Here is a 24,284-nt window from a genome sequence, read left to right on the forward strand (position 1 = left end):
AATCACGTGACGAAAATTTGAGCTTCTAAAATGCACTCCATTTGTAGTTCAATTTTCAGGATCATTGATAGAAGCAAACAGTTCTAAATAGCATTTTATCAAAATATGCATATTTAATTAGATAGTGATGCCTTAAGTGGCCTGAGTTCCTTGATTTCACTTGTCATCATTTGAGTACACATGCTAATTTAGTAAAACCTAGTGATGGTTGACTTACACGCATTTCTATCCGCGGTTGAGTGTGAGCATAACTTTCTGATTTGTGGTCTTTCAGGAGCCCTACAGTTGACAATTGGTTTCATATGGCAGCTTATTGGGACAAAAATGCAAACGAGGCTGGAATATTCCTTGACGGCTTCTTAGTTTCACATAAAGGTCTGGTAAATGGCTCTTACGTCAGGGGTAACGATCATACAGTGTACGATATCGGACTTAAAAGGGACTCGTGGCAGACTTTTAAAGGGCATTTAAGAGATCTTGTGATTATCGGAGAGGCACTTACTGCTGAAGAGTTGAGAAAACTACGGCTAACAGGTGAAAATAAGGGCAATAGTATCTAGGTATGCCAACAGTGAACGAAAATATTTACCCGCAGGATATTCTATTTTTAACTGTTAGGGCAGGTCTTAATAAACTTGTGTTTTCCGTTATGTGTGTCTCTGAGTGGATACCATCCTGAAAAACTTAATTAGGCCAGGTAAAAGAAAAGTTGGAAATTAACGGTGACAATACAGTCAAGTTCCCATTAATGTAGCCTGCGAATACAGCCGTTTCTACTTGCTCCTCGCCACTAAGGACGTTTCGACTGGACTCAGCCACAGAAATTCCATACTGATGACGTAAAATCTGTCCAGAATCTGGTCAGGAGCTCTGATTGGTCGAGGCAGAAGTTATAGCAGATCTCTCTCGCGCGCGCAGCGGAGCACCATGGGTAAGAAAATTTGGTAACCTTAATGCATCGGAGAAATTTTGGTAGTCACGTGACCGTACACCCTCCCGCTCGATCGACCGTCCGCACCACAGGCACACCAATGTAAAATAACTCAATCAACATACAGGTATGTTAACTTGAGGTTATTTTGGCGGGAAATCCCATAGCCACCGCGTCTTGTGAAGCAGAGACAACTAAAGAGTCATTAAGGTGGCTCCCTAGAGTAAATTGGCCGTGCGCAGCCTGAGCACTAGTATGGCGCGAGCTTTAAAATCCGCGCGATGTCCACGCAAAAATTAAAACAAACATGGACTCTCAGTTTCGAAATATTCCCCCCAAAAACTTTATTAACTTTCTGTTGAAGCTCATTGTTCATAAAGCTTGATTAGTGTAGGTCAAACATTTATAAGAGGAGACAATGTTACACCGGTGAAAAGTCACTATCGATCTCCATAAGAGTAAATTGTATGTAAAAACAAAGCGGAAATTTTCCAAAGACATCAATTCTTTCGCCTCAAAAGTAGACAAACGTTAAATAGTCGAAGTAAATGGTGAGTGGAAACTTTACTTAGAAAACAAAGAAGTAAGTACACTAACCCAGAAGGAAGCAATGTTGCTGTTTCTGGCCTTTGGTTCACGGTCAGTGAAAAGATCTGAAAGATCGAGCCAATTCCCGAACAAACACTGAAGATTGTCTGGCAGAGCTCCTCGGTCACTTTATTTCTCTTACATTTGATTTGATTTAGGTAATTCTAGAAGTGGCTTTAAGATAAGATTACAGGGAGTGTAAATTTTTTTTTGTTTTGCCGACTCTATCACATTGTTTAAAAAACTTATCAGAAAAAATGTTTTCCACTTAACTTGCATCCTAATCGAAGGAACCTTTCCATCGACGAACCAACATCCTTGTATTTTTTCTTGTTTCAAACGTCCTTCAGCGCACATGCAAGATGCACTAGCAAATGTTTCTGCACAACGAGAAATAATTTTTACTCACAGATTGACCCTTGACGAAAGCAATAGTTGTCCGTCGAGACCTACGGTCTTGTACGTGTAGCTGAAGACATGATGTACGATTTATAGATCGGCGCCATCTTTTACAGCAGACTTTTAAAGAAAACCTTCGCCGTCGAAATTATCCCTAAAGAAGAACAAGGTTGAAAAAGTATCCGGAAGTGGGCTGACATTTGAAGATCTGCAAACAGTGTACAGCAGATTAGGAAATGAAGGGCTTATTGCGATCCTTGCACAACCACCGTCTTCATCTCAGACGATCGGCATCCTCACGAGCAACCCCCACGGTTCGAATTTTAGCTACAATAGTCAAGTACTTCGAAGAAGACATTCTGTGTTAGGTATAAAATTGAATCCGCTCTCTCTCCTTTTTCAACTGGCGAGATTTCACCGTAATAATACTAATAAACGGCTTCAAAACAATGGCTTTTGTACTCTTCAAAGAAACCACATTTTTTCAGTAGCTTTGTGCATTATGCGCATGCGGGCGGGATGGTTCGCGCGCGTATTTTGCTCATATATACGACCCCGAACCACGCGTGTTTTTCGGATTTTTGTGACGTCAACGTAGTTAATTAACCGTGAATTTCTCGTGTTTTCTTCGGTAAATTTTTTTTCAAATCGCCTCATTTCTTAACAGTTGCAGTACCTTGGTACTGTTCTTTTTTTTGTTAAAATCTGTAAGAGCTAAATTCCTCCATTAAGAAAAATTACAAATTTCAAAATACTGGCAAAACCTTCTTAACGACCCCATGTTTTTTCCACTTTAGAATGTTAGGCAATATCGTTAATACAAAGGGGCAAAAAGACATTTCACCGAGGGAAATAAGAAATATCAAGAAAAAAATGATCAAAAATGACAAAATTTCTGCCTGTCTATAGATGCGATGTTGCCATGGCAACGGCCTTGATCCAGAAAAAGGAATTTGAGAAAGGAGCCTTCTTATATGGGTAACCTTAGCGGTGAATCTCGTGAACAAAATCGCAAAGACAAAGTAACTAGATTTCGTTCTGTAACGTATGCTAGATAGCTAGGGTTATTAGTAAATACCCTAGGGAGCCACCTTAAAGGGACTGGTTTACGATAATGCCCATGCGCGCCGTTTGTCTCTACAGAAAAAAATTGTCGGGTCAACACTAAATTCGAAATCGCCATTACTGGTACAATCATTGAAAATCCTTCGTTTTATTCGGACATCCGTCGCTTTGGCTGGTCTAGGTATACTTCGGTAGTGGTGATTAACGTGTGGTTGTGTCGTTTGACTGGTTACATTTTAAGAAGACGCGAAAAATAATGTTTTGATCGTGGAGGTTCAGAAGAGCATCGTGGCCGTCCGGCAACAGGACGTTCTCAAGAGTCTTTGGAGATAGAGAAGCTTAGCCTATCGATCTGGTATGGTTCTAGGAGTAGTGTGTGGCTTACGAAAAGAATACACGACACTTGGAAAGTGGTTAAAGGCATGAGTTCGTTCACCTTTGATTTGATTTTTGACTCCGACCTGTAGTTATACTGCAACAGGCCGCGCGATCTTGACCGATCTGGTACACTTGAAATGTTCCTTGTATCTTTGCTTTAAGATCGTATATGTTTAAGAATTGATGTTTTTAAAATAAATTATTTGCCTGAATATTCTGTTTATAATCTAGTTTCTTTATGTGTGCTACTCGATAACATTTGTTTTGGGGAACACTGACCCGATGCAACGCGAATGAATTTGTTCATTTGCTGATAAGCAATTGAAATTTATGCTCAATTAAGGATAATCTTTATACTCATACGTTGTGTGTTTTTGTCACCGGTCAGGCGCTATTTGTAGGTATTTCTGGGTTTATACAGGGCGAACTGAGAGAACAGTAATAAGATGTTTGTTTACAAATTTTGTTTGCCGATCGGTGACTGCTTTGTTAGCGTGGGTACCACCTCGTAAAAATACACGTTGGTAAATTTTTGTTTCAAAGCAGGACTGGGCTGTAAATCTTATTCTTATCGGCCGCAACATATATCTGAGGAGTAGCAAAGAATAAACTTGAATTATGGGGATAAATAAAATCAAACCAAATGGCCGGAAATACTCTCGTGTCGCGAACAATTAAATTTACTTGCGTGCATCTAAGTCGCTTCCGATTGGTTGAAAAACAATCAGCTACTGTCAGAACTCACACATGCGCATTATCGTGAACCAGTCCCTTTAAGACGAGAACGGAAAGCGGAAATTTTTTCTGTATCCGTGTTGTCTAAAGTAAGTTTAGATTAATGGTCATGTCCACAAATTTGGAATACAGAGAAAGACAGAGACAAAGGAAAAGAGAAAGTAGGCGACAGGCCAGCAAAGCTCAACAAGAAAAAGGAGTGATAGGGATCTAGAGCGAGAGATAAAAGACAGAAGAGACATTTTTTTGTCGGAAGAACAACATGAAAATTTTTGTAGCGGCGGTGGGAAAATAAATGTTAGCGGCCACCAAGGTGAAAATATGCGGCAGTGAAAAAAAAATGAACAAGAACTCGTACGGCATTTCCTCCATAAAACGTGTAACCAGGATGTTTCTGGAAGTTCCACGTTGTAGTCGTGCAAAACAACGCCAAAGAAATGTACAAAACAAGTGTGCTGCAAGTGCAAAGTTGTTTTTTTGCTAACTAGACCTATTGTTGTTTTTTCACTGTTCTCGCTTCCTTCGCCGCTTAGCATTACACGAATTGATATTTTGCTTTGGTAAACTATAAAACTTATCGAGAGCTTCGCTTTTTAGCCCCGGCTAAATCTATATATTATTGTTTTACCTATTGTTTACGACTGACGGACAAAATCCACAAAGGGCAAATGTAAACGTGATTACAAAACAGTCAATATTCCTAGAACATATTCTTGTTTAGGAAAAACTCTGAATTTTGCTGGAGTTCGTTTGTAAAAGATCACAAAACTTTACCGACCAGGAGAAACATAAAATCAAGCAAATTTACATTTGGAACCCCATGAGTACCGGATGTAAACCCCATGAGTACCGGATGTAAACATTGGTTTACATCATCAGTATGGAATTTCTGTCGCTGAGTCGCAGACGTTCCGTTCTGGCGAAACGTTCCTAGCGGCGAGGTGCGAGGAGAAACGGCTGTATTCGCAGGCTTTTATTAATGCCCATTTTTCAACAACTACTAGATTGACGACAAATTTCCTTTTGTCCCCCGTCGGCAATACAAATTTGGTTGCAATAGTATAGGCGGATTCATCGTGACGTCATTGTTTACATTTTTGCTCATTAGCATATGAGTTAATTCATAGAAGATGTAGCCTTTTATACCAATTAGGTTAAAAAATTAAAAGAGCTGCTTAATTTATGCAGTTAGCCTTTATACAAGTTTCAGCTCTTTGCAATCAGTAACAAAGAAAGTATCAGCGATTGAAGACTGAAAAATTACTGGGTGGCAAAACGTCAATGAGCCCAAAATACATTCTTTATAAATTATGGGGTTTTTCAAAGAGAATTTATCGATCCGAAAATCGGGCTCAACTTATCAGAGAAAAATGAAATTGTTGTGCTCTTTCAATATTCAGAAATTTTATAAGCTTCATCAGAAAATGATAAGCCTATGCTAATGAGGCAAAAAATGTAAACAAGGATTCGCCTATAAATGCACGATATTGATAGCGATTCTTGGTTTTTAAGAGCACTTACCTGAACATTTATTACTTTGCCACAACTACTTGAGTAGGAGTTAAATAGGGTTTCATTCATTTTAATTATACCGTGTTTAGGTCCAACATTGAATGGTGCGTGGATCGGTTTGAATGAGAGCATGCGCGTTTGGTCTGATGGTATCCCTGTGAGCTACACCAAGTGGGCTTCCGGCCAGCCGGACCACGGGGGCGATAACCAGAAGTGTGCAGCAATGGCGATTGATGGTGGAAGCTGGAAAGGCACTTCTTGCAAAAACAAACTTCCTTTTGTTTGTGAGGTAGAAATTTGAGTTCGGCAGTGACTCGAATGATTTTTTAACTGAAGCTTGGCTCTTCTTTTCAAAATGATCCATCAAGCACGTTACGTTTTTCTTTCTAGTACAGTGTTGCTGTAATTTGTACATGTAGTTAAGGGTGTTGCTTTTGCATGTGGATACAAAGTCAGTGCCAAAGAAATCCAAGAAAATGCATAAGTGAAAGCTAGTTCAATTGCCAAAAAGCAGCTTGAAGTTAATGTTCGGTTTATGCTGAAAATATTTCTTGGTTGATTCAGAGATCAACCTTAGGGTGTTAACAATTTTAGCTTCCATGCTTATACTTTAACGATATACCGTAAACTACCGCGTATTATTAGCCCCGAGGCTTACACATTTTCGTAAGGGGTTTATAAAAGGGCTTACATAGAGCTTATATTTGAGAGGGCTTACAACCAGAATTGAAAAAGCGTTTCGAAACGAGCTATTAGCAGTTCCGTTCATTGTCGATTACAAAATGACACGAAATTGCCATCCAACAAAAAAAAAATGAGATCTCGATGAATGAATAAACCTGCCATTTCCCTTTATTTCACCTTTACTATTATTACTAAGTGTTTCTTTGGTTAATTCCAAATCCTCACTACCCAGGACCTGAAAAAGGAAATAAAAGGAGAATTAATTAGCCTTAGAGAGGAAAAGTCTCTTCTGGTTCTTTAGCTGTGACAATAGGCAAACCAGCCATTAGATTAGGATTGCGTTCTCATTGGTCGCACGCAGTTAACTTCGTGTATCACAATAAAATACAACAAAAAACCACTGATGTAACTTTCTACTGACCTCGTAACATGGAGAGATCCAACTGAAGCCTCTTTTCGTTACAGTTATCTTTCCACAAGATGGCGTGAATTCCTTCCTTAGGTGGTCCACCGTATGAATGTACACAGAATCCTGATACTCTGTGTATTAAGGTCTTGTGAAAAGTTAGAAAGGACAGAGATCATTCAAAGCACAAGACATAAGCGTGGATGCGGATATTGCGGCTTAAAGGGTTAAAGGAAGTGACACGGACGAAAAGCAACGCCCGTCGTGGCCTAAATTTTACGCATGCGCACAGCAACATCTGTGGCCAACGGCAGGTATGGACAGAAGACTCATCAGCGTGAAACAACCACGGAAAAAAGGAACGGAACATTTCCAACTGTTTTTTTTTTTAGATAGTATTTTTCGTCAAGCGCGCATTTTCATTGGCTAGCTTGACGTCACATGGCGTCCTACAATTTCCCGCCAAAAGTCTTTTCTGATCAAGCAACATGTAAAACTGATGTCTTTAGTGGACAAAATAGCGGAAACCGCAAATCAAAGCTGTTCAAACAGCAGCATACCCTAAAGTGTAGAAGGAACGAAACATCCTCATTTTTTTTAGATGACAGGATTTTTCGCCAAGCACGCAATTTTAACGTCACGTGGCGTCTGACAATTTCCAGCCAAAAGTTTCAAATTTTAAAAATAATTTTTTAAATATTCTTTCATTTTTGTTGAACTTGTATCAACACTGAATGAAAACCAAATTATCTGTTTCCCTCGCAAACATTTATTTCAAATTTTAATTTAGTGTCACCTTTGAAACTTGGACGCATCGGTTGAACATCTACTGGAAATAACCAGGGGCGTTTCCCAAGTTGGCGTTGCATCTGAAAGGAAGAAAAGCACTTCAATTATTGAAGTCATTTTACCAGTCTTCGAAATGTTTTGTTGGCGTTTTACTCTGTCTGATTTCCTCACATAATAGATATAAACTATATTTTAATCAAAATTTGAAGCAATATCAAACACTTTTTTTTATCAACAGCAAGGGAAAAAACGGAGAATTTTTCCCCAAATTTCCGACAGCATCTGTCTGTCTTAGTCTCATGGGAGAGGGGCAAGGTAACGTAATGACCTTTAGAAATAAACGAAAAAGATACGGCCAAGATGAAAACTAGGCTCTATATGTCATCATAGGTGTTCCGTTCTGGATTCCCCAGATTTCGATATACGTATGCGTGTTCGCAGAACGTTACATAATACAATAAACAGTCAAGTAGGGGTTTGCGGCAAAAATAACTGCCGTATAGTTAGCAATTAAACCTCGAGCGATTGCCCTTCTTTCCCTAGAGTAAAATGTTGAAAATTATCGGTGGTAACTAGTGTACACAGTATATAGGTGAAAGAGTGCTGCCCTGGTTTCAATTTGTAACTCCAAATTAATCTCACGTTCATCTAGCGGACGCAATTAGAATACTTAATGTGTAGCGTTTGTGACGCAATTTGTTAGCAAAGTCGTTGGAGGTTTTACTCTGGTTTATTCGAACATTATCTTCTAGAATTATTACGAAACGATAGTTTAATAAAACCACGGGTGTAGAAGATAATCTAAAGGAATTTAAAAACATCACGATGTTCAAAGAACACAAACACACATTAAATTCCTCCAGAGTTTTCGAGACTACCTTAGCAGCAGGCATAAACGTGAAGGTAATCACCAGCCAGGCTGTGTGAAAAAATCTTGGCTAATATATGCCATGAGAGAGAAATTCATCACCGACACATTTAATTAAAGCGAACTTCATGCAACAAAACGCCAGCCGAGGTCGGCAGTGGTCGTGCTTTGGGATTGTGGCAAAAAATCCGGTGCATTGTGGTTAAAAATCCAGATGCGTCGTGGGTAGAAATCGAAAATTTTTGTCCCTGTACAGGTTAGGTCTGCTGCCTTGCTCGCTCGCTTAAGGCTCGCTCGCGTGGCAGCAAAAAGGAGGAGAGATTTTCTTCCCTAGGGCTCAGCCCTTGTCTCTCGCGGCTTCGCCGTTTGCCACTCGCGTGTGCTCGCATTCTACCATATCTCATACCGCCCTTTCAAGACTGCAAGCAGTCTTGAAAGGCGTACTTACCCTGTGGACAAACTCTCTTGCCACTGCAATTATGGACTAGAACTTCGTTCTTGTAAGTGAAAAACATGTAGTTGTTCTTGCATCGAGCTGCTTTGTGATAAACAAGTCGAGTGTTATCTGCTGGATCACAGTTTGAGCTTGCAGGTTGGAGACAGAAGCCATTAAAAGCTTGTATTGAACTTTGAAATACTGCAAAGAAAAGATTAATCATGACACACGGGAAATTCGCAGAATTCTACGTTGTCTCTCTGGCTGAAGACATTGTAACGTTGTTTCTTGACCTCTGGGAATGATGATGAATGATGCAGTTCATTACACCAAAAATTTAACTTTTGTACAAGATCAGTATGACGCAAATAATATCGCCTTTTCCTCAATCGTTCAAAAAGCGTAAGAAGGTGACATCCAACCAACACCTCCAAGATTCTCCATAAGGTAGTTACACAACAGTTTTATAGGGGGAGGTTTCGCTCAGAGTTCCAACCTCTTACAACTATATACGCCACTTTTGACTCAGCTTCACATTCCCGAATGACAGATTCCCTACCCTTTCATCCATCTCCCCATCATTTTACAAAATGTCTGCAGCCAGGAGAAGATACTCCTTAATTTCCGGTATCTGCCTCAGACCATGTAATATCCCATATCTCAGGGGCTCTTCATAAACACTAATGAAATAGAGTACTAAAGTGATGACGTCACAAAAATGAAATTTCTGAAATTATGGGATTTGTCAGGATATTCTGAAAGAACAATGTCCAAGAGGCCTACTTGCCAAAAATGAGCATTTGGGGGCAAATTGTCTCTGAGATAGTAGCCCCCCAGTTATACTCAGAAAACTCCATACAAACCCTTCTAATTTTTTTTTGGGTCGACCCAAAAAAAATTTAGAAGGGTTTGTATGGAGTTTTGTAAGCATAACTGGGCTACGATCTCAGAGACAATATGCCCCCAAATGCTCATTTTTGGCAAGTGGGCCTCTTGGACATTGTTCTTTCAGAATATCCTGACAAATCCCATAATTTCAGAAATTTCATTTTTATGACGTCACACTTTAGTACTCTATACCAACCCTTTTAACTTGCTATCGCGTGTTTTAAGGTCATGTTTCCGTGTGAAAGCACACCTGATATTATATTGGTGTTTACATTAGCAATAAAACAAGATAATATCTATATTCTTGCACCAACCTGGCAACTTGAATAGATCCAGCTGGAGTCTATCTTCATTACAATCATCCTGCCACAGAATGGCGGAAGTTCCGCTCTCTGGCGTCCCGGATAAAGGATGCATGCAGTATCCGGACGACTTGTGTTTTAAGGTTTTATAAGAAGTCCTGGGGGTAAATTGTACAACAACGTTAAAAATCACTGCGTTCTAGAACAAGGAGCTATGACTAAGTCAGATAACGAAACAGAAATCTATGAGAGTCACACACTTACACACACACATCACAAAACAAAATGGGTTAACAGAATAATTAAAACCGTTCAGTTATCTATCATAAACAAATTATATTTATCATATCTGTGTATATAGCGCTTCCCTTTGTGTCCGTCTGACATTGATAAGTAAATTTTAAAATTTATACCACTGGAACTTGGACTCTTCAGTCTGGCAAGCGCTGGAAATGACCAACGGTGTTTGCCACGTGCCTGTTCCTATAAAGAAAAAAATATATAAATTATGATTATATCTTTTTATTGTTGTTGAAAACCAGTGACTTATAAACCCTTTTCGCCCCAGAATCCGGGAAAATTTTGCTTGTGGAATCTGGAATCCTGGGCTTTGGAATCCGTAATTTAAGGATTCCGGAATCCTGCTAACGATTGGAATCTGGAATTCAAGTTCCAGTGACAGGCTTGGAATCGAGAATCAAGTGGGAACCGGAATCCACAGCTTGACAGAGCTACTACTCAGTATCTTGGTAAAAGACCCTGCAAACAGTCTCAAAGACCTGTAACCCCGAAGACCTTCTATTTTTAAGTGTAACAACGGACAGTCCGAACAAAGCTGTATGCAAAATGCAAGTTACTATGTACTCATCAATACTATTTTTAAAAGTCAAATCGTATTTTTCTTTCTTTTCATTTTGTTTTCGACCTTCTAATCATCACACTTAAGTGTACATACCCTGAGGGCACACTTTCTTCCCACTGCACTGATGTGTTAGAACATCGTCATGATAAGTAAACACCATGTAGTTTTTGGAACATTGAGGTGTGTCTCGGATATAAACCAGTCGTGTATTGTCAATTGGATTGCATTCACCATTCTCAGGCTGAAGACAAAGGTCACCATGGGCTAGAATTGGACTTTCTAGAAAATGAAAAGAAAAAATTAATAATAACAGAATGTAGGTTAATTCCAAATTAGCAGCAAGCAATTAGTTGGTGAGATATATAGCAACCCTATATGTGGCCACTGAGCTGCTAAAAAGTTAAAACATTAAAAGATATATTTCCTGTCGGACTTTGGCTAAAATTGTGCATAGAAGGCGCATATTTACTGAAATAATTATAATTAATTAAAGTTAATAATTAGGTAGATTTTACTCTTTCGCAAAATGAATTAAAGTGTTTGGAATCAACCATGTCCAGCCATCTTGTCCAGCCAATGTTACGATTTCTTCAAAAAGGGCCAAAAGAAGTAAGTCGTAAAGGTGTGAAAAGGGAGAATAGGGGGTTCGAAAGATACGGGGGGCAGGAAATGAAAGAGCTGGAAGTGGAAGATCTAAATAAGGGTAGCAGGCGGGAGAAATCAAGCTAAAATAAAGAGAGGAAGCTAAAAAAAGGGGCGGGACCCGGGATGCAAGGTAAGTGAGGCGGAAGTTTGGATCGTCTGTCCTCCTCCCAACCTGGTATATTGTCCCATGGCCGATTGCTAATTGCTCTAGACTTGTGTTTCTTATTTGAGTGCTAATAGAAACAACTTACTTGGACAAACGAAGCATTGCCTTTCTTCCTTGGCCACCATTCCACCACAGGGATTCCCACCACATCTGGGTGGTGGATTATTGCATAGTCTGCGCCGTGTCTGATGGCCTTGGACACACATCTGACTACAGCCTGTCCAAGTTGTCCATTCTGATAATCCACCATTTACTACATGCATAAAGAGGCAAAATAATGAACTTTCTGTTTTGCATTAATGAGTACTGCTAGTCAGACAAGAATCAATTCTTCCATGGCTATCCGTACCCGCCAACTAAAAATTGAATAACGACTACAAGTCTACGATGCAATCAGTTTTCAAGGCGGATCGCTGAAAGAAATCTGGAAAAATCAAAAATCAAATAAAAAATTGAAAATAGAAAAAGAAAATATAGAAACCGATGAAGAAACCTGAATAACAGAAATCCGATCCAAAGGCTAAGAGAAGAAGACCAAGGGAAAACAAAATTGAAACAAAACGTACTGTTACGAAAGTGTGATATGCGCGCGTTGATTATAAATCTAATTCGGAACGATTTTTCACTAGCTTACGTTTCAGGGGAAAAGAGCAATGTATTAAAAGACACTTTCAAAAAAGATTGCCTCCTCAATTTTTGTGACCAAAAAAACTTTGAATTCTTTTTTTTTGGAATTTCCTAATTGATTGTTTATCTTTGTTTAAACACGGAGTAGTTTAGTGCCGAACATTATGGGACTGTGCTGGATCCCAGCAAGCTTTATCTCAAGTTTTTATATAATTGACGTTATTGCTAATCAAGTACCAGGATTTCGAATTGCATCGCAGTCGTCCTCATTTATCCAATACCAGATCACGCCAGGGTTGGGCATTGAACCATAGATCCAGGGTGCCGGGTTGTTTGATTTTTTCTCTGAAATAATCGATCCCCAATCGGAATAATCCGAGTGAGTTGATTTTGTCAATAAGCTCTGCCTCGTACCCAACCAGGGCATGCGCTTTTCCAGAGAATCTCGCCAGTCATACCGCCAGTCGTTAAATTTTTTCACCAAGGTTACGTTTGTTTGTTGATTGTTTTCACTCACAAAGCTAATAGAAAAAGATAAATTTAAAAAAAAAATGCACCAAATGGTTACCAGAAATGATAAAAGGGACGGATCCAGATTTTTCTTAGGATGCACCACTAAGTAATGGCGTAACTGACTGGTGACGTAAACAAATTTAATACACAATACCAGTTGTATCAGAAAGCCACAGGTCTTCTCGGGGGTGGGAGGAGGGAGGGGAGGGGGTGCACCCCGTGCACCCCGCACCCTCCCCCTAGAAAGGCCCAGTCTAGCTATTACGATATGTCAATTTAATCAAAGTTATTTTCAGACCATTTAAAAGCTTAAAATTAATCAAAAGTTGTTCCCTGAGAGGTCCGCAAACCTTTATTCAGTGTTTGAAGAGAGAATTATGGGACATCATGTTTTCTTGGTGTGTCGCCACTGTCTGCATTGAGGAAGTCGCGCGCGCAATTAATGACGTTTCAACCAACCGATTAAAATTTGCAAACAGCCTAGGAATTAGACTTCCGTTTAAGTTACATCCTCTAAAAACCTCTCTCTCCCGTTATTTTCTCTTGTTAGTTATGAAAATCAGAAAGAAAAGCACTGAGTTACATATAACGATATACCGATACTCATGCTCATTGATTCAACACGAGTTGCAAGTAATTCGCAACTGATTACCAAAGTACAAGTCGGAAGAATGGGTGCGTAACGACTCTGGAACGACGCTAGGGTGACTGAACATTACTCAGTAGGTTGGTTGCATTGAATTATGGAAATGATTAACTCTCCTTACAAGTTATTGAAAGAAACCTTACTGTGAAAACAACCTTACTAAGGGCCTGTTTACTTGGTGGTGGGAATGGGGCCCCAGGTAGGTGAGGCAACCCGCTTGGGTGGGGTAAACAACCTGTTCATTTAATCTCAAATTTCAATTTATATGGACAGGCAGGTTTAACCCCAACTCCATGTAAACAGTCCCTAAGTGTCTAATTACCTGTATTTAATAGGAGCCGTCCAAACCCGCCCCAGTGTCCTCTTGTGTTCGCTTCTAACCTATACTTGAATGTATTCGCGCCACTTAAGGCCTTAATTTGGTCCGCATGACCTAATATGGAGTATTCTCGTGTTAGTGATGGTCTCGTTGGATTCTTGAATTTGACCTCGTTCTTGTCCCACCCATTTGAAACACTGGTGACTAACAAAGTGTACCCTCCTGGCGCTGACGTCATATCGCAGTAAACTGGCAAATACTCATAACCGTTTTTGCGAATCATGTAAATTCCATCTTCCAGTTGAGCCTTGATCCCTCCGCTTTTCATTTTAATCTCGTTGCACGATCTCCTGTGGAATTAATGAAGGAGGGTTTACCTTTTTTGACACAAGGAGCAGTATTCTTTCGTGTGTTTAATAAGTAGTTAAAATTAAAGAAAAAAATGATAAAAAAAAAAAAATTAACTGAGATGGACTACAAAGGTGGGAAAAACGTCAGAAAATAGAATGTTTCATAACCATGGCCGTGGCGGTGACTGAATGATAATGACAATCATAGTAAAAATGTGATGGAGACAAGGTTATTAGTAATGATCCAAATAACGATGATTTAAAGAAAATTTCATAATCCCAAAGGAATGGCAACAAGGGCCGCCAATGTAGGAGCTGCTCGTAAGGTCTTTCCGACTTCGTTCTTTTAAATAATGGTGATTCATTTTTAAACATTGTTTTCCGGTTTGGGTAGCAAACCAATTGGCTTTCAGCTTCCGATCAGCTGCTACATGAAACAGGGGCTCTTCTTACAAATTCTTTCTTCTTTTCACTGAAAATTAAAAAGATCTCTTTCAGCCCCAGAGTGTCAATTCAGCCGTGCAGGCCAAAGTCTGATTCAGCCCTTCCTGGAGCCATTTGAACACAATTTAGGCCAAAAAAGCTCAATCAAAAGGCTATTCCAGCCCACGGTAGGGCTCATTTTAGCCCTGGGACCAAACCAGCCCTAGCTTATTGGACTGTATTGGCCCTGATTTAAGGGAGCCAAATTAGACCCAAAAATAGGACTATATTTTAATCACCGAAACGGCCCTGGTTTTAGGGCTGAAACAGGGCTTTCTGATTTAGAATGTTCTTTGAAATTAAACCTATAAAAACAATTTTTGGTCTATAACTAAAGCACCGATGTAGGTTATGTGATAATTATAACCCTATTCATGCAGATGTACCTACGTAGATCTATCAGGATAATTTCAACAAAAGTGATAAACGTTTTTTAAAAGGCACCTACATCTTACCAGGTCCCTTCACGCAACCACACTGTAATCACTTTAGTTCTTGTTCGATTGACTCCTTTTTTTGAATTAACTACAATCGCACCATTCAAGTCTGCGTCATCCACAGCGCTTGTCAATATTACCTTCCCCAAAGTTGTTAAATGCGGAATTTGTTTGCTTGATTTAGCCTGCTTGCTTTTATTCCAGTTTCCTTGCTGGTGTACATTTTCCACGCACGACTGTCCTAATCGCGGACTGGAAATAAACGAACAGCCAGCCTTTGTTGTCCAAACTCCTTCCCAGGGTTTTCGACTTTCTTCTTTAATACGATACTGCAATGAAGAAAAAAAGATAATTATAATAGGCCAAATTGCATGGGAAGAAAAAAGGGGCAATTATGATGATGAAGAAAACCGGTTAGATCAGACCAATGTCTCCGTATTATTTTTGTGGGGGCGAAGAAGGGTCATCACTTTGAATCCCGTCGGATGACTTTTTTCGCTGTCCGAGAGGCTCGTGATCATGACTTGGCGAAAATATCACCTTTCTTTCTTTGAGAAAAAAAAAAAGAAAGAAAAAGAAAGACATTTCCTTTTAAATGGTGTTTCTGTCTTTTTCCCTAGATAGAAATAATTTACCAACTCGGAAATGAGAGGGGCCCCAATAAGGTTGTTCAATCCCCTTATCCCGACGCAAATTTTCTCTAATTCCCGTAATTCCGATGGTTATTTTTAGCATCACGTACCCTGTGCGTACTTTCAATCCCGAAACCAACCCCTATTTTGCCTTAAAATCCCGAGTTCCGGCCCTCAAATAAGGCAAATCCCGAAAAACCTATTGTGGACCCTTACATGAGTTTCATCCTCTCACCTGGAAGTGTTTCATCTTTGTTATCTTATCTACTACTCCCAATATGGAGTAGTCAGAGGTCAATGATGGTCTTTCGGTGTTTCTGAACTTCACATTTTCCCTGGTCCATCCGCTATCGCTTGCACTGGTCAACACAAGCGTCCATGCTCCCCCATGTTCACTAAATTTGCAGAATGTCTGCACTCGTCGGTTACGAGAAAATATAGTGTAGATACCGTCTGTTAGCAGAAAAGAGTACAAAGGTAAATAAAAAGTACGAAAAATAAGTTCTTATATGAACCGGCACTCAACGCTTTCATGTTGGCTTGGGTCACTCCTCTCAATATGTTCAACTTGCATAAAAGAAGTGGTGGCAAGATTTCTGTTTAAGTCCATACATTTATTTGCATGCAGCAAATAGCTAATATTATTGTTTCCGAAATTAAACATGAATGCATAATTATTATTTCCGAAACATAAATGCATAATAAATGTATGGGGTTGTGCATAACTTTCACCAAAATGGTCAGAAATTAAAAATGTAATCTTGCCTCAACTATTTTATGAGAACGAGTTGATTCAATACCATGACCATTACTCGCTGGGCTAATGTTACGCACCCAATCTCACAACTGTCAAATCATACAAATTTTCCCTCTACTGTTAATTAAGTGCTATAAACTCCCCACGACTCTTGCGTCTCAAATTTCTAGATGGACGTTTCATTTCACGATACAAGGCTCGAAATAATGCATTCCAAGTCATGAGTAATACCGGTTAACCTGACGGCGTTTTTTATAGCCGGCGTAGCAAGCGTTTCCAATCGAGTTCTTGCGCGAAAGTCCCAACTTTCTGGACGAAGTCGCATGGAAAGGCTTGCTACGCAGGCTACGTTCTTTATGAAAAAGAGAGGATCCTAATTGCTAAGAATTCTCTGATGTTGGCATACCTTTTGGGGGATGTACTCCTCTTAACTGAATATCCATGCATGACCTCGGTAGACTGAATTGTTCTCTAACCCAATACCAGATGTTTACTGGGTGTTGCTCAAGATCATTACCATCTAACCAAGGTGCTGGGTAAAAAATTCTCGAGTTTGCTATGAACATATCAATCAAAAGAAAAGAAATTATCAATAGTTAGTATTGACAAGTTTTAAGTACAGAAGATTGTTTCCATTCCCCGGAAGCTCCACTACGCCTGTAAAGAAAGGAAGACCAAAGGAACTTAAGTTTGATATTCCAGAGAAGTTTTTTATTGTAAACGCCAAGCGGGTTTGTAGCGGATCAGTAGCGACGGGGTCATTTCCCTATCTTGAACTAAAATACCTACGGCGTCATTCACTTACCAATCAAAGTTCCCCATTGGCGATCTCCAGTAGCGTTGCGTGACGTCGTAAGTTTGGCATCCGTTATCCAGGGCATGCGCTTTTCTATCCCATAATCGTCATATTTCCATCTGTCAAATTTCTTCACCAAATCCACATTTGTCTGCTTGTTGTTTCTGGCAAGGAAGGTATAATCTCTGGGAGCCCGCCAGATTCCACCCCAACGACCTTTATGTGACAAAAATTTGTTTCATTAATATCCCCGCGCACGGACGACTTGAAGCGCTACTAGTTAACTCCACACCATGTATATTCAATTTTCTGACATGCACAAGATCGACTTGAAAACCATGCTAGCAGGAATCTAAGAATATAATGTGCCCGTGTCATTTACCGTTTGCCAAAAATGGCCTAGCACGCGAGTCGACTTGATGTACGTGTTGCAGAATTTACCTCTTTCGTTGGCTTCGATTCGATACTCGAACCAGTTCCCTTTAACATTAACACTGTCCTTGATGTCATCTGCCTTATACAAGATCGAGAAATCTCCGTTCAGCGTTGGTCGATTTTGGTTTCTTTTTCTGACGTCACTAGCTGTCCACGTGTTGGTGTGACTTGTAACCAATAGTATCCACCCACCACCATCACGTGACATGTCGCAATAAGTGTCCACGGTTCCTTTACCGTCAGGATTGATCGTATACACGCCGTCCGGAAACTTGACACCAGTTTGCTTCCCAACAGAAAAGAGGTGCTGATAAGAATGAACCTCTAAAGCAATCAGAGATCGTTACGTAAAAATTCTTTCATCTATTCTTTGTGTCTGTACTAGTACACTTAGGATATTTTCCAGAACTGAAATAACATTAAAATGAGTATCGAACGGAAAAGTTTGAAAGTTTGATGGTCACAATTTATCACAATCAATTGAAATTATAGACTGGAATTCTCCTTTCAGTGTCCTTTAAATCGTTAATCTGAAGCAGTTATTATATTAACAATTAAAAACGTTTCATATAGACAGTAAAAAAAATTTTTAAAAACGTTTGTTTCTTGGTTACATACTGTTCTAAGAAGATGTAAAAAGCAACGAACAAAAGAAGAAGAAGCAGAGGAAGAAACAGAAGAAGAAGAAATATATTGTCTCGAAACTGGAGACAATCTACTCGATAGATTGCCGAGAAGATCTTCCTCAAACTGCATGATTTCTTACCTGCCAGAATAGCCGTACTTTATTATGCATAATAAGTGATCATGTAACCTCTCACTATTGTTTACCTCGACATTTATCACTGTTACAGGCTTCTTTCTCTTATCTGTTCCCAACACAGTTTTGTCCTCCATTGGATGGTGCTGGATTGTTACAAAAGCGATGCCTTTTACGCGTTCCTCCTCCACAAATTCGTGTACAGTTCGTCCATTCAGACCACTGACCCCACCCGCCTAAGCGGGCTTGTTTCGCTGAAATTTCCAAAATAAATAAATAAATAACATGAAAAACTTCATGAGCCATAAATGCAGAAACGGTAAAATGTGCTCCCTTCTTTGAAATCTCGTTACCCGGGCAATGAACCATGATCTAAAATAGGTGGCGGATTGGGTCGATTCTAATGATAGTCCCCAAAGCATCTTTTCTGGTTAACTGTAAATAAATGAGAGCTTTAGATTTGAGGACGAGAACGAATACGAGTACGAGATTTAACTTAGTCAAAGAGTTTTTACGCGTGTTCTAAAAAAAAAGACACCCGGAAAGCTTCATTTTACCTTTTTTTTCACCAAAAACGTTAGTTCGGATATCTATACTGAAGAAGGTTAAGCCCTTTCCCGGATGATAAAACTTCTTACATTTGATAACTTCGTTCCGGCACTACGACATTCTCGCTAAAACTCGTAGTAAAATGACAACGGCTATCACGTTTTTCCGGCAAAATGACGCTGGTTCGAATTCACGAGTGAGAAATACTCAGTATTGGAAAAATCTGGTACTCTTAGTCGTCCTCTTCTCAGAATCTAAAGGTCTCTGGCATGTTTTGTAAATAGCATTTACCTGTACAGAAAGGCTCACGACTAAGTAAGAATGAACCAAGAACTAAATAAAATGTTTCTATAGTTGCCTAAACCAGCCGACGGTCAGAAACAAGCGCAATTTTGGCGTAAGAGGAGAACTTCTGATCGTGACAAGAAGAGGTAAGAGGAAGATAAAGGTCGTCTTTACTTGCTTTGTTTTCATTTTAAGGCTGGACTAAGGTTACGCTCCAACGGCACTCGCCCGGCGGATGGATTTTCGACCGGTTGAAAACTAGTGTGCGCGAAAATTTTGACGCCTAACCATTCAAATTTCCGTGTGAATTGAACGACGAATATTGAGCATTTCCGTGTGAACGACGTGCCTGGTCATATTTTTCAGCCGGTCGAAAATTCGTCTGGTGCCATGTGAACGTACTAGCCTAAATATTCCTTCAGTCATTTTTATTACCAGTGCGACAAAAAGTATCTGGATCGGAGTTCCCTTGACAATGACACTTCCCACTGTTTGTACAAACCTAAAGGAACAAGAATATAGTACATGGGTAATAAACCAATTAATTATCCTTCGGTTTACACACTTACTAACAGGTTTTAGAAACTACTACTTTTAGCAAGTCACCGGATCAGTTTTAAATACCATTTTGAGTGCGTTAATATGTTAGTATATATCTAAGGATTTTGGTATATGTTTTCCTTATTCTCCGCTCTGGTAATGACCCTTGTTCCTTTATATAAATTTCTATTTTTTTTTGGCGCATACTTCATCGAATTTGGTGTATACCAGCTGTGGTTTTCTCAAGTTTATTTTAGAATTTTTTTTGCTCGTTTTATTAGACTTTTGGATATAGCAAGCTCTTTTTTGATTAAGCATATTTTCCCAAATCTGTAGAACAGAACTTTTTCTAACACTCTTGCAAAGTTTTAAATTTTTAGCCAATAACCTCATTTTGTTAAATTGAACGAAGATCTATGATGGCCGACCACGTTGGATTTTTTGCGTGATATTACTAGATCAAGAAAAATTACGACACTGCAAGCTGCAATTGTTGCATGGCCAGAATTTACGGGCATTTTCTTGCGGGTCAAACTAACGTATGCGCACAGATTACATCGGATTCGAGGACCGCCTTATTTGGTGTATACCGCTTTTGCTACAATTAATGGGTCTCAGGATTGAGGTCAGGAGGACCATGATGATATAAAACACAACGTATTTACCCCTAAAAGAAGGCCGCTGATCAAAAGTATTCTGTGAAGCGAGAAGGTGAGACATATTTCACACCAGTCGGTTGAGCTAGTTATGAGTCTTGGATATATTGTGGTTGGAGGAGAAAACTGGCCGGAGTCTTCGGTCATTTTGTGGTGGTAATGATGACCCCGTATTTGGACAGTTTTCTTTGAAAAGCGGACCCTTTAATCGTATCCAATTTGCGAATAACTTAATACGTGGCATACGATGTTGACTTAAAAGGAATGAACCTGGAAACATTAAATAACTGGACGGAAAAACGGACAGTTGAAGTGAAAGACACCGACCTAAGGAAATGTTCATAATAGACGGGTTAGACGGCGAAAGGGGAGCTGAAATTCCTTAAAAACTGATGAGGATCTTTAAAGTCAGGTGCGTGCGAAGATATTATTCTAATTGATTCAGTGGGATTGAGGTTTCTCTGGCTGCTTTGTACCAGTGGGTTCCAACCTGCCAAATGCTTGAGGTAAGTGACGGACGGTTTTCTATCCTCAAGAATATTTTCACCCAATATATTTCTCGTCTTCTTTAATATTTTTTTCCTGACATGTAGTTTATGTAGTTTCAGCCGCTCATTTTGCGACATACGGCAAGAATTGGCTCCCCAAGGGAAAAGTCTATTATCTGCGCGAAAGTAATTATTCACAGTGAGATTGGTTTAATATTCCCTCGGGAAATTCAAATCAAATGCGCCTATGATCATGCAAGTTCTGAGACCCCAAAAAAATTTTGACCCCCAAAATTCCCACGTGGAATCACTTCCACGCTTTAAAAATTTCCAGGAAGCAATTGTTAAATGATAAAACTCAAAGAATGGAAACATTAGAAATTGAATGTTTGTGTTTGTTTATTCATTATACTATCTGAAGTTCTCACGAATTTGCAGAAAAAAATATCCCTAATTCAATCAAACCACCAAAAAAATACTTGCCAATTTTTCTTTTTTCCTACCACCAAAAAATCCCGGAAGAAAAAAAATTCAAACCCCGAGAAACTCCTTCGATCGTCCTCGTCACTTGAAATCCAGAGCACCCCTGCCCCAATGGGGACAAGGGCACGCAAGAATGTTTAATACCTTCTGGAGTCAGAAAAGCTAAAGGGAATACCTTTAACCTTTCAATTTTCGAAAAAACTCGAAAATGTCTTTATTTCGTTCATCCGAGTAAGCCGCTGGCGCTAATGCAGGCTCCACATCAGGGATTTCTGGATAGCTTTGAATTACTTAGTAGGAGGATAAGCTTAAAGATTATCCCCTTTGTTCTAATGAGACCCAACTAAAAGCCAGGTTTGAATAAACAAACAATCAAACAACAACAACAACAACAATAGCAGTTTATGGAAAACCTACCCCTTTTCCTGCACTCTCTTTTCCGGCGATTCATGGACATCGCTTTGAAGAAAGCTGATCCAAACCAAAACACTGATTGGCTACGCAGATCTGCGAAATTTCTTTGTAAATATGATTTGTTTTCATGAACTAAAGCTAAAACTATTGCTTTCTTCATCATAAACATGTTATCGAGATTTAAACTGGCACATCATCAAAAAGGGACTTTTTAAAAAAAGTAACAGCAAAGACATGGAATTGAATCCTGGTCACGTGATTCATTTATTCCGCAAGTGGAACTTCAGCCTAATACGTCCCTGCTTGTTGTGACAAAACAAGTGATCTTCACCAAAACAACGACAACTTCCCATTTTTGAAAGTAAAATCAGGACACTGTCGTTTACACAGTTTTTTGCATTACTTTCTTATTATAATATATACACATAAAACGTCTAGTGCTACGCAACAAAGCCTCTACCTTTTCCGAAACTATTTGCTACTAGTAATCCATCAAGCTTTCGCTGAAAGCGGACAAGGCAAGGCAAATGCCTATAGTAGTACCTTTTGATGTCCGCACGCTGTTCCATCCCTCACCATACCAACAAGTTCGTTCCCACTACCTCTCTTTAGAGATGCTGCCCTGCAGGCAAAACAAATGCTAAAGTTTTAGCCTGAGAGAACAGACGACATTTTGCGACGTCACCAAAGTTTTCCCCAAGAAATGACGGCTAAGAAACGAGAGCAGACATTCGATACTGATGACGCGTCACTACACAGATGTGGGTAGTGCTTCTGATAGGTCGAGCCGCTTGTGAAATTTTCAGGCGTCATTTCGCGGGCAAACCGGGCTTTGCGAAATATCGTCTGTTTTCTCAGGCTACTACAGTTGCTCTTGTTTCACTCCATGGGAGGTAATTATAGACGGCCTTGGATTCTGGATTCTTGGCCGTGGATTCTGGATTCCAGGCACTGGATTCCAGTCTTCCAGTCTTGGATTCCGGATTCCTTGAGCTGTATTCCGGATTCCAAAGCCCAGGATTTCGGATTTCACAAGCCAAAATTTCCCGATCTCCGGACTGAATCCGAAGTCTCTTACAAGGGAAGATCTGTTGGTTTATGGAGTGAAATAAGCTTTTGGCCTGTTAACTGTTAATTACCTGCACGTTTCTCCTGTTGTGAGAGTTTTTTGTTCATAGAAACTACCATAATCTTCTACAGGTCTCTCTCTCGAGCTTGAGCACTGCAGCTGTCCGCATTTGGCGTGTCTATTGAATTGAATTAAAAAAAAATTAAAGGGGCTTGACAAGGAGAGGTATATAAGTGAAAAAAGAAAATAAAAGAAAGCCACAAATGAGATGACGGAAAACTATTTAAAAAAATGTAGCGAACTTAACCGTAAAAAACCCAAAAAGTAATCAGCCAATCGCCAGCCGTAGTTATCTTGAGTAAGCAGCAGCCGACAGGGAAAGAGCGCAGGAATTCCATACCGATGACGTTTCACTACACTGATCTAGGTAGTGTTTCTAATGAGAAGCAATACTCAGTGATACGTCTAGTATAGAATTTTTGCACTCGTTCCCCAGGCTAATCACTATTTAACAAAGACATCTGACTTCGGTAGTTCGTTAGCCAATCAAAATGAGAGCCTAGATCTCTTTAAAATTAGGAGATTTCGGTGGCCCCGAATTAGTCGTGTACAACTATAAAAGACTGAAAGAAGAAATAAAATACAGAATGACAAATGACGATTGTCGAAGACAAGCTACATAATAATGATGTTAACGAGAAGCTAGGTTCTACTCATTGTTTGGGGCCGAAGAGCAATTGAATACTAAACTGTCTTATACTTACTCTTTTGCACACGGCAGATTTGTCCGGCTACTGCAAGTGCCAAATCCCTGGGCCTTAACGTTAAAATGCCGATAACAGGCTGTGTGAGCAGAAGACGCCTCTAAAAAGAAGAAAAATACAGGGGATAATATTTAATATAAAATATAGTTGGTAAACGTTAACCACCCGAAATCTTGACTTTTACGTCGCATCGACCGATTCACATTTTATCACGAGAGTTTCAAACAGTAAAATTAAAATTAGAGTATTAAATCACAAACGATGCTTTAAATGTACATCGAAAATCAGCTAAGGAAAATGATTTTGGATAAATTTAGGTTTCTGGGAAACTGTTCACCTACCCCTCCCTTAAGCCAGCATTAACACTTAATTCTCATTTAGGGCAAAATGTTGGCTTAGGGAAGGGGTAGGTGGGCAGTTTCCCAGAAACCTAAATTGATCAGTGATTTTTATACCTGGTCCCCACAGATCGCGACACTGAGTATCTGCTGAAGGAACACACTGTCCCTTGTAGCAAAACGCCTGTAAGATCAAGGAATATGGCTTTTCAAAGACTCTCAGTAACAAGATGTATTTACGGTGATAAATATCCTTAGTCACTTAACTCAACATTTGCCATCTTTCTCC

The 24,284-nt window shown here is 39.6% G+C and overlaps 1 protein-coding gene and 1 pseudogene across 1 annotated transcript; one reads left to right on the forward strand and one right to left on the reverse strand.

Moving 5' to 3' along the window:
* The first annotated feature begins 302 nt into the window (after positions 1 to 302).
* On the forward strand, positions 303 to 5,909 carry LOC140953804 (alpha-N-acetylgalactosamine-specific lectin-like). Its single transcript, XM_073403188.1, has 2 exons — positions 303 to 534; positions 5,698 to 5,909. The coding sequence occupies exons 1-2, from the start codon at positions 303 to 305 to the stop codon at positions 5,907 to 5,909; spliced, it is 444 nt and encodes a 147-aa protein (XP_073259289.1).
* An 825-nt stretch (positions 5,910 to 6,734) lies between these two features.
* The window catches only part of LOC140953805 (uncharacterized), a 37,392-nt pseudogene continuing 19,842 nt past the window's right edge, over positions 6,735 to 24,284 (reverse strand).

Source organism: Porites lutea, chromosome 12 (assembly GCF_958299795.1).
Source record: "Porites lutea chromosome 12, jaPorLute2.1, whole genome shotgun sequence".
Classification (NCBI taxonomy): Eukaryota; Metazoa; Cnidaria; class Anthozoa; order Scleractinia; family Poritidae; genus Porites; species Porites lutea.

What these genes read in the sequence shown, in the direction of transcription:
- LOC140953804 (XM_073403188.1), top strand. Translation starts at nt 303, where the DNA reads ATGGCAGCTTATTGGGACAAAAATGCAAACGAGGCTGGAATATTCCTT. An exon ending in GAGAAAACTACGGCTAACAG is followed by an intron (nt 535 to 5,697) that starts GTGAAAATAAGG and finishes TACCGTGTTTAG; the next exon opens with GTCCAACATTGAATGGTGCG.